The 12,684-nt window shown below is 54.5% G+C and overlaps 7 protein-coding genes across 7 annotated transcripts; 3 read left to right on the top strand and 4 right to left on the bottom strand.

The window, feature by feature from the left end:
* Nucleotides 1–41: 41 nt before the first annotated feature.
* Nucleotides 42–646, top strand: NCS57_00608200 (uncharacterized protein; the record flags this gene model as incomplete). The annotated part of the gene is made up of 4 exons (XM_053055981.1): nt 42–191; nt 246–337; nt 387–463; nt 522–646. The coding sequence occupies 4 exons, from the start codon at nt 42–44 to the stop codon at nt 644–646; spliced, it is 444 nt and encodes a 147-aa protein (XP_052914936.1).
* Nucleotides 647–775: 129 nt separating this feature from the next.
* Nucleotides 776–1,451, bottom strand: NCS57_00608100 (uncharacterized protein; the record flags this gene model as incomplete). The annotated part of the gene is made up of 5 exons (XM_053055980.1): nt 776–787; nt 835–945; nt 1,022–1,168; nt 1,294–1,355; nt 1,409–1,451. The coding sequence occupies 5 exons, from the start codon at nt 1,449–1,451 to the stop codon at nt 776–778; spliced, it is 375 nt and encodes a 124-aa protein (XP_052914935.1).
* A 219-nt stretch (nt 1,452–1,670) lies between these two features.
* NCS57_00608000 (uncharacterized protein) lies at nt 1,671–2,257 on the top strand (the record flags this gene model as incomplete). Its single annotated transcript, XM_053055979.1, has 2 exons — nt 1,671–2,060; nt 2,114–2,257. The coding sequence occupies exons 1-2, from the start codon at nt 1,758–1,760 to the stop codon at nt 2,255–2,257; spliced, it is 447 nt and encodes a 148-aa protein (XP_052914934.1). The 5' UTR covers nt 1,671–1,757.
* Nucleotides 2,258–2,504: 247 nt separating this feature from the next.
* On the bottom strand, nt 2,505–3,335 carry NCS57_00607900 (C2H2-type domain-containing protein; the record flags this gene model as incomplete). Its single annotated transcript, XM_053055978.1, has 2 exons — nt 2,505–2,936; nt 3,000–3,335. The coding sequence occupies 2 exons, from the start codon at nt 3,333–3,335 to the stop codon at nt 2,505–2,507; spliced, it is 768 nt and encodes a 255-aa protein (XP_052914933.1).
* A 1,491-nt stretch (nt 3,336–4,826) lies between these two features.
* NCS57_00607800 (uncharacterized protein) lies at nt 4,827–7,949 on the top strand (the record flags this gene model as incomplete). Its single annotated transcript, XM_053055977.1, has 4 exons — nt 4,827–4,900; nt 5,013–5,126; nt 5,187–6,166; nt 6,217–7,949. 4 exons carry the CDS (start codon nt 4,827–4,829, stop codon nt 7,947–7,949), a joined length of 2,901 nt encoding a protein of 966 aa, XP_052914932.1.
* Nucleotides 7,950–8,614: 665 nt separating this feature from the next.
* NCS57_00607700 (Adenosine kinase) lies at nt 8,615–10,333 on the bottom strand (the record flags this gene model as incomplete). The annotated part of the gene is made up of 4 exons (XM_053055976.1): nt 8,615–8,651; nt 8,822–9,317; nt 9,373–9,831; nt 9,946–10,333. 4 exons carry the CDS (start codon nt 10,331–10,333, stop codon nt 8,615–8,617), a joined length of 1,380 nt encoding a protein of 459 aa, XP_052914931.1.
* A 389-nt stretch (nt 10,334–10,722) lies between these two features.
* On the bottom strand, nt 10,723–11,763 carry NCS57_00607600 (60S ribosomal protein L2; the record flags this gene model as incomplete). Its single annotated transcript, XM_053055975.1, has 5 exons — nt 10,723–10,848; nt 10,904–11,001; nt 11,058–11,441; nt 11,545–11,652; nt 11,715–11,763. 5 exons carry the CDS (start codon nt 11,761–11,763, stop codon nt 10,723–10,725), a joined length of 765 nt encoding a protein of 254 aa, XP_052914930.1.
* Between the last annotated feature and the right edge of the window lie 921 nt (nt 11,764–12,684).

The following is a 12,684-nucleotide window of genomic DNA, read 5'->3' as shown; positions in this document are numbered from 1 at the left end:
CCCTATTTTACCCTTTACTTGAATTATTTCCATACATCAAAATGCCTGCTCGTACCAAGAAGGAAGAACAGCCTCAGGCTGAGGACACCAATATGGAGGATGCCCCAGCCTCTGCGCAGCCTGGTGAGGACGTGGAGGAGGAGGAGGAGGAAGAAGAGGAAGAGGAGGTTGAGCCCCAGCGAGTGAGAATTGTAAGCTTTTTCGAGTTATTCTTCATTCATGAGTTTTACTGACAGGCTACACAGCTGCCCGGTTCAACAGACACTGCCGCCTCTTTTGAATTCATTGACGAGGGTCACACTCTTGGAAACGCTCTGAGATATATCGTCATGAAGAAGTATGTATTCCCAGAAGCACACTTTGTACTCGTGGCTGACATGTTTCAGCCCTGATGTCGAGTTCTGCGCCTATTCGATCCCTCACCCCTCAGAGCCCAAGATGAACATCCGCATCCAGACCTACAGTAGGTTCATATGGTATCTAGTTACAATGCCCATTCACCATACTAACTATTTCACTAGGTGGTACGGCGGTGGATGCTCTCAAGAAGGGATTGACTGATCTTCAGGATGTCTGCGACGTTGTTGCTGACGAGTTCTGGACCAAGAGGCAGGCCTACAATGCCGAGCAAGGAATTGACCGGTAAACCTGGGACGGACATTGCAGGGGTTTTTAAAAAAGGCAATTGCATTCACAAGGAGCATGATGGACATAGAGGCGTTTTGATGAATTCCTTCTAATAAGTTATATACACGAGCAATCACTGCCGTTAACTTTAGTTGCGACCCTGTGTCTTTGTTAGCTACGCCTCAGCATAGGGTGAACGATGCTCACCTCCAGGAAACCAGTCATGAAGCTCGACGGTAGTCTCTTGTCACCTCGGAAGTTCTCCTCCTTGAAGTAGGACATGACGTGGTTGGTCTGCTTCCAGAAGTTCATGGTCTCCTGCAATCGTGGGGTTAGCAAAGGCAACCCCTCTCATCATCCCCAACCCGCTCCTGGCCGTAGGGATCGTCCGCACCTGGTACTCGGCGTGAGACTTGAACAGGAGAACATCCACGACGGACAGCTTGTTCGCAAATCGGTGTCGCTCAAACTCTTGTCGCATTCGGGTTCGGATCGTAGAGACGGGCATGGGCATGTTGTACATGGTCTGGACCTCGGGGGCCTGGTTCTCGCTGGTTAGTCGGATCTGTACACCAAGACTTGATTACCGGGCATCAATGGGCCTTTAGGTAAGAGCCATAGCCTTCCCACAGCCGTAGGGACCATGTCGGGGTTCGTCAAACGTACAGCTCGGAGCCATTCTCGGTAGGAGGAGAGGACTCGACGCTTCGCGTCCGCCCAATTGGCAGCTATCGAGGGCATCAGCAAGGTCAGAAATGTAGCCGGCAGCAAGTCGTCTCACACTGCGCCGTCTTCTTGGCAAATTGGGTCGGCGTAATGGCCATGGTGGGCAATCAATGCTCTCGAACGACGGGAAACCACTCTGCTCTGACGTTTCCCAGATTCCCGAAGCTGAGATGCACGAGAGGTAGCGCCCGGAACGGGATCACGTGGTGTAGGCGCCACACGCTAGTGCACAGCCACAAGGGGAATCTCCCACTTACAAAGCCGCCTTTCGTCAGCGACGCCACCTTCAACTTTGCTAGAGGTAACCTGCGATTTCGGGGTTTCTCCAACGCGCGCGCGCAAGCAAAACAACGACGAGAAACAGACAACAGCAACAAACAACACAACCACCGCAACCACCCATCATGCCCGCGATCCGACACTCATCCAAGAGAAAGCCTCCGCCGGAGGGCTTTGAGGATATCGAAAGCGATTTGCTTGTGTTTGCAAACAAGATGAAGGATGCGCAGAACAAGCCCCCGCCAGCAGGACCTAGGCATCAGGCCCAGTGGGAAATCTTCCAGATCTCGCATCAGCGCAGTCGATACGTCTACGAGTTATACTACGAGAAGGAGGCGATTAGCAAGAAGCTGTACGACTTCCTCCTAAAGAACGGCTACGCGGACGCCATGTTGATCGCAAAGTGGAAGAAGCAAGGCTATGAGAAGGTCAGTTCATCATGCTTTCCACTATTTGATGTTTCGTCGCTAACTCTACCTAGCTCTGCTGTTTGCGCTGTATCCAGACAAAGGAGACAAACTTTAACAGCACTTGTATCTGCCGAGTCCCGCGAGCGGAGATGAAGGAGGACCAGGACATCCAGTGCGTCAGCTGTGGCTGCAGAGGTTGCGCATCGAGCGACTAGACATGGCAAGCTCGAGTTTTTTTTAACACCGGACGGGTATGGGAAATTGAGACTAAAAACGAAACCAAAAGAGACGGCGTTTGGCGCAACAGGGAAGTTATCAGATCATGGGGTCTACGACTGACTGGTGGAAAGCGATGGAGGTCGACATGATGAGGTAGAAATCCTTTTATTTGGCCATTTCATATCTTCATAACATGGTGCTGATTCTACTATACAGCTTGGACACCCCATACCCATCCATATCCTATCTCTTGGAGAAGCCTGCCCTCCCGCGTCCGAACCGGATGCTTGGGGGGACAAAGCTCAGCGACGACATGGCGCCCGCAAGATCCGCCATCTCCGTGTCTGGGGACTTGTCGCTGTCTGGCTTCTTCTCCTCCTTCTGTGCCTTTGGTGACTTTGGTGTCTTTGGTGACTTGGGTTCCTGCTGTGAATTTGCGCCCTCGGCCTCGAGAAGACTTGCGCGGCGCCGAGAGCCCTTTGTGACTTGCGAGTTGGTTGAAGATCGGCGGCGGTGGTGACTGCCGTCGTTTAAGAGGGACCTCCTACCGTCGATGCCATCTCTTGTGACGGCGAAGAAGAAGTTCTTCGGGTACATGTGCTTGTCGATGAGGTGCATCCGTCGCTTCTGGTGTGTCATGCACTTGCGCTCACAGCCTTCCACGAAGCAGGAGTACTATTGCATGTTAGTCGGCCTAGTTCTTCATCCAGTGTAAAAGGGACATGGGCTAGAACTTACAGTATGCTCCCCCTTTTCCCGCTTGACAGTCACCAACGGGTCATGGCATTCTTCAATGTGGACGTTGAGCAGATGCTCGCTGGGAAAGTTCTTGCGGCACTCGAGGCATCGATTTGTGTGAGACTTGTTGTAGTGAACCTCGTACTCGTCGTAGGTCTTGAAGGCCAGAGGCTCTCTGTGTGGCGGCAAATTGCATCTCATGGCGAATGAGTCGAGCTCGTCGTCGATGGCAGAGTCGAGCTGGGTGACCTTGAAAACCGGGCGGATGGTGGGCTGGGTACCTGCAGTTTCGGAGTCCGAATCTAGCTCTTCTTGGAGCTCTCGTGAGCGCTTCATCTTTTTGTGTGTGGTGAGCTTGATTGGGGCGGTAGAATTTACGTTTTTTTGAAGCAAACCAGAGACTTGCGAAGCGGTGAGTGCAGGGTAGCGAGTGTGTTTGTCGAGCCTGAGAGGATGTTGGGCTGTTGCTAGTTGCTTGTGGGAGGCAAAGCAATGTTGGACAGTTTTGGTGTGTGTAATCTGGTGTTATTTACTGGGGGGACGGTCAAGCAAGAGGCTGTACAACTGTGAGGTTGAGGCAAAGACGGGACAATATCCAAGGATTGGATCTCGAGCTTCTGCGTTGGAGTTGCGGGCCGATCAGCAGCTCAGTGAAATATGGCGGGGTTTTCGCCGTGACGGGCGCTAAAGCTCGCTACAGCCTTAACCGATCAAACGTCCAACGATAGGCTCATGTTAAAACCACTGGTTCAGGCCGGGCACGAATGGTGAAAAAGCTGGTGGTATGACAGAAATGAACATTATGCATCATGGATGTTTAGTGCAATTTGCCATTTCAAAAGCACGATATTAAACGTTGACGTGGTTGTCAATTGGTCACGCACGTAACATTTTCTTCAGCTGCCTGATGAACTGGTGAGGGGCACAAGAGACAAGCACGGACCACGGGTGATGAAGCATGAACCGACGTTTAAAGGTTGACGAGGAGAGATGCATGTAATTTGACAGTGTTGTGATTGAAGCAATGTGATTTCTAGAGCCTCAAACATGCCCTTGGCAGTACCAACCATCGGGCAGCCTCAGACACCCACTAGCAACAGTAGCCTTGCAGAAAATGGTGACGGATGATGCGTTGATACTGGGTTCTCAGCGATGATCCAAGGGTCTTGGAAGTGCACATCCGAAGTATTCCCACGGGCACCAAATCAGGACCTTGAGGGGTTCAACCTCAACTAACTCAGGTTCTCGTGTTGACGGGAGGCGGCTCAGGCTCAGACTCGGATCGATCCTTCACTTTATTCTCACATTTATTTTCGCCGCGCGCGCCCAACCTAACTCAACCCACTCACTCACTCTCAGCAGCGCCTTTTGTTTTTGTGGCGCAAACGACGCAGCCTGCAGCAGCTCAACTATATTTCCCATTTTCGTGTTATTTTCCTTTTCCATTTTCCATTTCCTATCCCCATTCTCGCTCGCTCCCGTCGCTGTACCCGCCCGCCGGCTTCTTCGTCTCCGCCAATGTGTGTCTCCTCGGCCGACGCTTCGATTTTCGCGAGCCGCCGAGTCTGCTCCTCCCCAGCCCAGACCCAACATCCCGAACTGCGATCGAGTTATGGACCGACGGCCTCTCCATGATCCCGCTCCAAGAAAGAATGATCGAGAATCCTTTTAGTTCGATACCAACTCTCTAAAATTGTCCCCCGCGACATCCTTCCTCCCCCGTCCCGTCCCGCCCTCGCCGACGAGACCTCTCGCCTCAGTACTCCACGCTCGCCAAGTTTCCCTGCCGACCTCGCCGATCGCCGAAACTCGCCCAACTTTGCGACCATGGAGGCTGCCACTGCTCAGGCTTCCACGCCCGAGCACGCAGACCTTTCTGCCAAGGCGAGACACACGTGGCGGTACGTGTGAATGCCCTCTTCCCTCCCTGCTGTTGCTCGAGCTCTGTTTCGACAATACCCCGCCAGCTTCGCGAACCCCCATTACCAGTCACTGACCTCGCCACCATTCCAGCACGGCGCTCAAGCTGCGAAAGCTCCTCACCAAGCAGCTCGAGAAGCTCCCCAAAGATAATAACGCTGGCGTCGACATCGCCCAGTTCGAGGCGATAGATTCGCAGCTGGAAAAGTGAGGATAATGGCTCGCAGTTTGCTGCGCCCCTGATGCTGATAGCTGCTCTCAACATAGATTCCGCCTTGCCTGCGTGCAAACCATCTACCTCGACTTTGAGTATGCTGTCGCCGAGCGCACCGACCACGCAATGTGGACGGTGCACACCAGCATCAATAACGAATACCGACGAACCCTGGGCCGCCTGAGACACCTGGCGCAGCACTCGGACAAGCATAGGGCTGATAAGACGGCTTCCGAGAAGCGCAATGGCGAAAAGTCCAAGGGAGACAAGCAGAGCACCCCGAAGCAGCAGAAGAACGACAGGCGCAATGTGGAGAAGCGGAAGCTTGGAGAAAAGTACACGCACTTTCTTCACGTTGCTCAGGAATTCTACAAGGGATATGTCCAGCGCCTCTCGGCGCGCTACGATATTGTCGAGCTGAAGCGCATTGCTCAGGGAATCGAGGTCGACGGCTCTCCAAGCAGCGATGTCATCAGCCCGGTCCCGAGCCAGATCTACCCCCTGGTGCTGAATTCTTGTCACTATACTCTTATATGCCTCGGCGACTTGGCTCGTTACTACGTTCAGTCCGGTCTGAGAAAGTCGAGCTACAGAACCGCATTGGCCTACTACAGCCTTGCCTACGACCTCAAGTCCGACTCGGGCTTCCCCTTCCACCAGATGGGCATCATCAGCCTGGAGGAAGGCAAGGATCTCGACGTCGTCTACTACTTTTACCGGAGCATCGCGACCGCCGACCCTCACCCCAATGCGAGACAGAACCTCGAGTCCAAGTTCAAGACCATTTTGCAGCCGGATAAGAACCCGTCCAAGAAGCAAACACGCGGGCCGAGCGATGCCTTTGTCACCTGGTTCACCAAGCTCCACGCCTCGTACTATCGGGACGAAGTCATGTCACACAGCTCCGAGCTCGAGAGAGAGGTCCTGCACCGTCTTGACATGGCCTCTAAGAGCGCTAGCCACACCCAGGTCCTGTTCAAGATGGCCTTGATCAACATGTCGAGCTACTATGTCGCCACGCAAAAGTTTACAGGTTTGTTTTGCACGTCCAGACCTTTTCAAGCACCCCCTAACGCAGCATAGAGTCTCAAACCCCTGCGACATCGCGCTTTTGCCAGCATACTTTGCGCCTGAACTCTCAGTTTATCCTGGCCTTTTGTGCTGCACTGGAATCCGAGCTCACCGAAATTGTTAGTCGCGAAAGTCACGAATCTGAGGACCCGGCTACCGCAAAGTCGTCTCCTACTATCACCTCGCTCCTCCCACTTCTCCGCATCTACGGCATGTGGCTCGCCGCTCGCCGCCATGAGATCTTTGCTGCTGGTGAAGCGCTGGGTGCAGTTCTGCCGGATATGGTCAAAGCCCTCTCCAAGGTCTTCTCTCTCTTGTGCAACGACACATACACCCAGGAGAACCTGGCTTCGTGCCCTTACCTGCTGGCCGAGGATGTCGACACCCAAGGATTGCTTCCCCTTTCCAAGGAACAGGTTCCTCTGGCTTGCCGGTCTTACTTTAACGAGAATGGTACCCTGAAACCACGACTGCCGTCTCAAGAGAACCGACTTGATCCCTTCCAAGAGATGCTGGCCAGAATCCTGGACATTCTTCGCTGCGCCTATTTCCTGGCTGAAGACAACTCCTGCCCTCTCACATATCGTGTCTCTGAACGGGGTCTGGTCTTTGAATATCAAGACGTCCCTGTTGTGAACAACGCCCCCGCTATCAACAATGTCCCCGTTATGAACAATGCTCCTGAGCCGATGTCAATCGTCAATTCCCCTGTGCGCGAACTCAAGGTCAACACCAAGAACCCCGGCCGGCAGCGCACCGCATCTGATAACCGACAGCCTGACAATCGACAAACCGAAAACCGACCTCCGGCTAACGATGACGCGAGAAAGGCATCCCTCGCTTCTCCCCAACCCACGGTTCAACCCCAGCCTCAACCCCAGGATCAGCCTCGAGCACCCTCCCCCGCCCAAAGTGAAAGCACCTTTATCCTCGGCATGCTCACCCCTTTCCTGAAGCCCCCGATCTCAGATGCTACCCAGTCATCTCACCGGTCTAGCGATGAGACTTCCTATGGAATGCATAGTGCGACTGCGAATGAGGTCTTTGGGATGATCCAGCAGCCTGAGCCTAGCCCAACCGGTTCGATCACCTCTGGCAAGCTGAAGCCACTGCCATGGGATTGGGTATACACGCCCACCCCTCATAAGGCGACTGGCCCCTCCGCCATTGCTTGCAAAGATGTCTTTGATGCCCCTGTCAGCCCCAACTTTTCGTCTCGGGACCTACCTAGAGCGACTGTTAGCACTCTGGAGGATCCCTTTGCGAGCACTTCGCCTCAGCAACTCCCGACGAACCTGACTCCTCGGGTGGCCAGCGGTATGATGGGGAGCCCTCGCCGCGTTTCAGCCGCAGATGAAGCCGCTCACCGCAACAGCCTGCTTCAATCCTTTGTGAGCACAAGTGCTCCCAGAACGTCTACGTTCAGTCAGTGGGGTCAGAACTCGTCTCGCATTCCCAAGGAGACTGTCCCCTCATCCTACGGCCACCACCAGGCCTTCAATGGTTATCCCATGTCCTCCGCGTCTGCCTTTTCCCACCCCAGCAGCCTGTACCAGGGAACCCCAGCTAACGGAGCTGTCTATGGCATGCCTTCTGGAGGCTACGTGGACATGAGCCAGTATAATCGCACTCAGACTCAGGAGTCGATGACTGTCCCGTCCGCCGCCCGGCGTTTCCAGATGGATGAGACGGCTCTGAACTACGACGCCGCTATTCTCCAGGCTGCTTTTCACGACAATAAGTAGGCGGCCGAGGGTTTCTCTCTGAACCTTTTCTACTTTCACATCAACCAATCTGACAATTGGAGACGGCCAACTGCTGAGTCTGTTAGCAGCCATGGCGCTTTCGTGCTGTCCCGTTCCTGGCTAGGCCATTCGGGACTACCACGATGAGTCGAGCTGAACAATAGCAAACAGCCATGTGCTAGCTAAGGCACCCATTCTTGGAGTCCTCGCGGTTTTGACGACGATATCAACGTATCGATCGATACACTCGATCATTCAGCTGATGCAACATACACTCATCTACGGGATCTGGATCTGCTGTCTTGCCGATACACCAGATCTCTGCACAACATCTGATCTCGAGTTACTGCGACACAACAGCCCGGGCTGGTTATACACAAACCTTGTGTGCTGGTCTACACGCCAATCAGGCACGAGCGATTCTTTTGGTTTCTCAGGCAAGAAGTCACTCATTTTTATATTCACTCAGAAAAATATGCTTGCCAAATACTCGATATCGTGGAGGATACCGTGCCGCTGTGCGCTTGGGAGCTCCCCCCAATCAGGGTATTCTCTCTCCCATTGGATGCAAACGCCGTTGTTGAAACCGTTTCCCTTTTCCCTCTCAACGCCAAACCACATTCAGTCCCTTGATGAAGGATACGCAAGATGAGTTGTTTATGGGTTTAAGCACCCTGGTAGGTCTGCTTGGGGAAGGGGTATCTGCGGGAGACGGTTAGCCGAGACTTTTCTGAGATGATTCCGGGGACTGGTGCCCTTGTGGAGGAGCCATCGTGATGGTGGCTGTAGGGGAAGATAGGTAGAAGAAATGAAGTTGCAATCAATGTCTTGCGAGGTGGTAGAATCAATCGTGCTCGTGGGGGTGAACTTACGAAGGTCCAAGCTCCTGGATGCTGAGACGGGCGAGCCACTGGCCGAGGTCGATGCTGGTCTCAAGGGACTTGCCCTCGAGGATACCGGCAAGGAGACCACCGGCAAAGGCGTCACCGGCACCGTTGGTGTCGTTGATCTTCTCGGTCTCGATGGCGTGGACGGGGAACTCCTTGATACCCTCCTCGCCCTGGATGGCAACAAGGGTAGGATCAGTGCCCTGAGTGACAATGGCAACTCGCTTTCGCTTGGTGTTCTCCTTGGGGAGGTTGGCAAGGTGCTTGACGACGTCCTTGGGCTCCTTGCTGGGCAGGCCGTGGGACTCGGCGTAAGCAGCGGCCTCGGTCTCGTTACCGATGATGTAGTCCCAGTAGGGGGCGCTGGCATCAACAACCTCCTTGAAGAACTGGGGGATGAAGGGGGCAGAGAGGGAGAGGACAAAGATCTTGTTGTGCTCAGCAGCCTGCTTGGCAAGCTCCATGATGGCGGGGGGGCAGACTGGTTTATATTAGCGCAATTGAACGTGAGCTAAGCTGCTGGAGCTCTCTCTCACCAGTGAAGTGGAAGCCACCGACGTAGTACACCTCGGCGTTCTCGACGAGCTTCCAAATCTCGGGCTGCTTCAGGTGGTCCACGTCGTAGTGGTTGGCAGCACCGAGGTCGGTGCACAGGCTTCGGTTGTGGCCAGTGATGATGGCGCCGCAGCGGCCAGTCTTCTCCTTGGGGTCGACGCGGTACTCGACACGGAGGCCAGCGGCCTTGACGGCGTCGTGGAGGATGGCAGAGTACTTGTCGTCGCCGGCACCGCCGATGTAGACGACGCTGTTGGGAGGGAGGATGTACTGGGCACCTCGGGCGCTGTTCTGGGCAGCACCGCCGGCGATGAGCTTGGCATCGTAGTTGTTGAGGAGGTCCTCATAGAGAGGGATGTGCTTCTCCTCGGCGAGGATGGCATCGTTGGCCTTGAGGCCGTACTTGTCGAGCAGGGCCTGGTCACCGACGGCCTGGATGTCTGCGGGGGAGGGACAAAAAGGTAACCGTCAGCACGCAATCCAAGACTTAACATGTCGGTGTAAGGGAGTAAGATTTGTTCATTGAGGGGTATTCAAGCTTTGACAAGACTCACCGAGGAGAGGGTTCTCCAGGCAGAGGAGGGAAAACTCTTTAACGGGGGCCATGGTGTTCAATTGTCTAGTAAATACAAAAGATGATGGTGTAGATGCAGCTCTCGAAGGGAAGAGTTTGAGACGGATGGAGGGGTTGATGGTCTTGGTGGGGTTCAGGTCCAGTCGACGTGGGGCCAGCGTCGTCGTCGGCGTCCGAGTGGGAGCGACGCCTGAGAGGCGGCGAGCCCACGTGCGGCAGACGAGGGAGGGAAGACGGGCTGTGGATGGTCTCGCGAGCATTGTCTCGGTTGGTGGCAGAAAGCAATTGGTGTTGAGAGTGTTTGTAACTGTGGAGTTGAAAGATAGGAAAGGTAGACAAGCATTCAATTCAATCGAGATCACCATCATACGATCACTTCGGCAAGGACTAGTTGACCCGGCTACCCGCATCATAGCAGCAGGTGACCCTTGGCCATGATCCATCGCGAACCTTGACGAGATGCATCCACGGATTGGCAGGCAGGCACGTGGTTGGCTTTAACTGTAGATTGACAATCGGACATCATTACCGATCAAGCAGGCTCCTCACGACGCAAGCCCATCTCTGGTATTCCTGGTATCTCACTTCTTCGCGCAGCGCACATCGTTCACACAGAAACGGCCTTCAGATTTTTTGCGCCAAATGCCATAGTACTTGCCCTTTGAGCTACCAGCCATCTGCTCTCAGCAGTACCATCAATAGATGCAAGCAAGCCAGTATAACACCATCCCAATGAGACCATGAACCAGCCGCCATCTTACTCCTTCGTCTTCTGGGTACCACGGAGAAGACCCGTCCTCCGGGCAGCGATAAGACCGGCCTTCTGACCCTGGGCGGCGTATCGGGAGATGGTAGAAGCCTTACCAATATGTTGGTGGTTACCCTGTGTCGAGTGTCAGCTCTTCTGATTTTCGTGAGTCAATCCTGGGGATACGTACACCACCGTGGGGATGGTCGACGGGGTTCATGGCAACACCACGGGTCTTGGGCCAGCTGTTGCGCTTGACAGCGAACTTGTGCTTGGCACGAGAAGCCTCTGTTTCCGATGTCAGCAATCCGTTCCCACCAATCTTGCTACCAGGGAAAACGTACTCAGGAGGGGCTTGTCGGTTCGGCCACCACCAGCAACAATACCGATCATTCCTCGGGACTTGGAGTGGACAACCTTCTTGGCACCGGAGGGGAGCTTGATGCGGGTCTTGCCCTCATCGGGGTTGTGGCCGACAATGGTGATGTAGTTGCCGGAGGTGCGGCCGAGAGTACCACGGTCGCCAATCTTCTCCTCGACGTTCGAGACGACGGTACCCTCAGGCATCTCACCGAGGGGAAGGACGTTGCCGACGGTCAGGGCAGCCTTCTTTCCGGCGTAGATGAACTGGCCGGTGTACATGCCCTCGTTGGCGATGAAGGTCTCGGTGACCTGCTTGAATCGGTAGGGGTGGCGGAACACGACCTTGGCGAGGGGAGCACCTCGACCTGCACAAAACAATTCTGGTTAGTCGTCGTTCCTCCATGGCCAATGTGTCTGTGGTTTCCGTCGAAAAAATAAATTCTTGGGAAAGCTCGTCGGGGAACTTGCCAGCATCGTGAACGATCTCGCGGACGACACCTCGGAGGTAGCCATGGCGCTCGGCGTAGTCGAGGTTGCGGAACTTGGCGGGAGCCTTGTTCAGGCGCGTGTTGGCCGCTTTCCTGGATGTTAGTATTTTCGAAACTTCGATATCGTCGGGAGGCTCGATCGGTACTGACTGAAAATGGATCCACGACCCTTGCGCTGGTTGCGAATGACTCTACCCATGGTGGCTCTTCTTCACGGTAGATGCTGTGAAGCTGTGGGTTAGTATGGAGGATCGAGGGCGAAGAGGTAAGGATGGGAATTTACCTGGCTTGGGCCGCTTGGTGTTTTGTCAAAGAGGGCCGTCGGTGCACTGCGCTCGATAATTTTTTGTGCGCGGAACCTTCAATGGGTGGGAAGGAGCCCTGACCACGTGACCTGCACCTCGCGAGCCGATCAGTGGAAAGATGTGGGGCGCGGCAACCGAACAACTCAGGGCCCCAGCTCTTGCAACCTGCAAAAATGACGGGAACCCGGCCAACTCAACCCAGAGATTGTCCGGTACCTTGGCTAACGTGCGCCCTGCGCCGGCGCGACGCGTACCGAGCCAATGCCATCATCTCATCCCCCAACGTCCTCTGGCTGAGATCATCACCACGACGGAACAACACCCCGGCCACTGGAAGGTCACCGCGACGCCTGGCCTACGCGACGTCTCAGCCTGTTACTATGTTGTGAGATTGCATGCAATGCAGAACGTTTGTCAGGTTCATCGCATCTTGACAGTTTCCATCGCGGATATCTCAAGCCTTATGCCATGGAAGGCTGCCTCACGGACTGTTTGAATTGTGGCACGCTTATCATCAGGTTTGGCTGCATCATCGTGGAGAACCTCTGAAACGCTTCCATGCACGGGAGTGGTTGGGTCCAACCAAGTGGTTGACCCGTTGGATGGCCAAAATGGACAAGAACAATCACATTGTGAGCTGGTGCCCCGTGTTACGGTGTTGGGATTCAAGACAAAACCTATGCGTTCTCAGTGGGACGTATCCCTGGTCTGCCTCTGCGGATGCTCAAGATCGCTTGAGACAGCCATTGATGTGTGGCGCGAATTCTGCGCTATCTGAAGGTTAAGGCGGTGAGAAAACTCTTATTTTGTCACTC

This window comes from Fusarium keratoplasticum, chromosome 4 (assembly GCF_025433545.1).
Source record: "Fusarium keratoplasticum isolate Fu6.1 chromosome 4, whole genome shotgun sequence".
NCBI classification, from domain to species: domain Eukaryota; kingdom Fungi; phylum Ascomycota; class Sordariomycetes; order Hypocreales; family Nectriaceae; genus Fusarium; species Fusarium keratoplasticum.
This window is presented reverse-complemented; position numbering and strand designations above follow the sequence as displayed.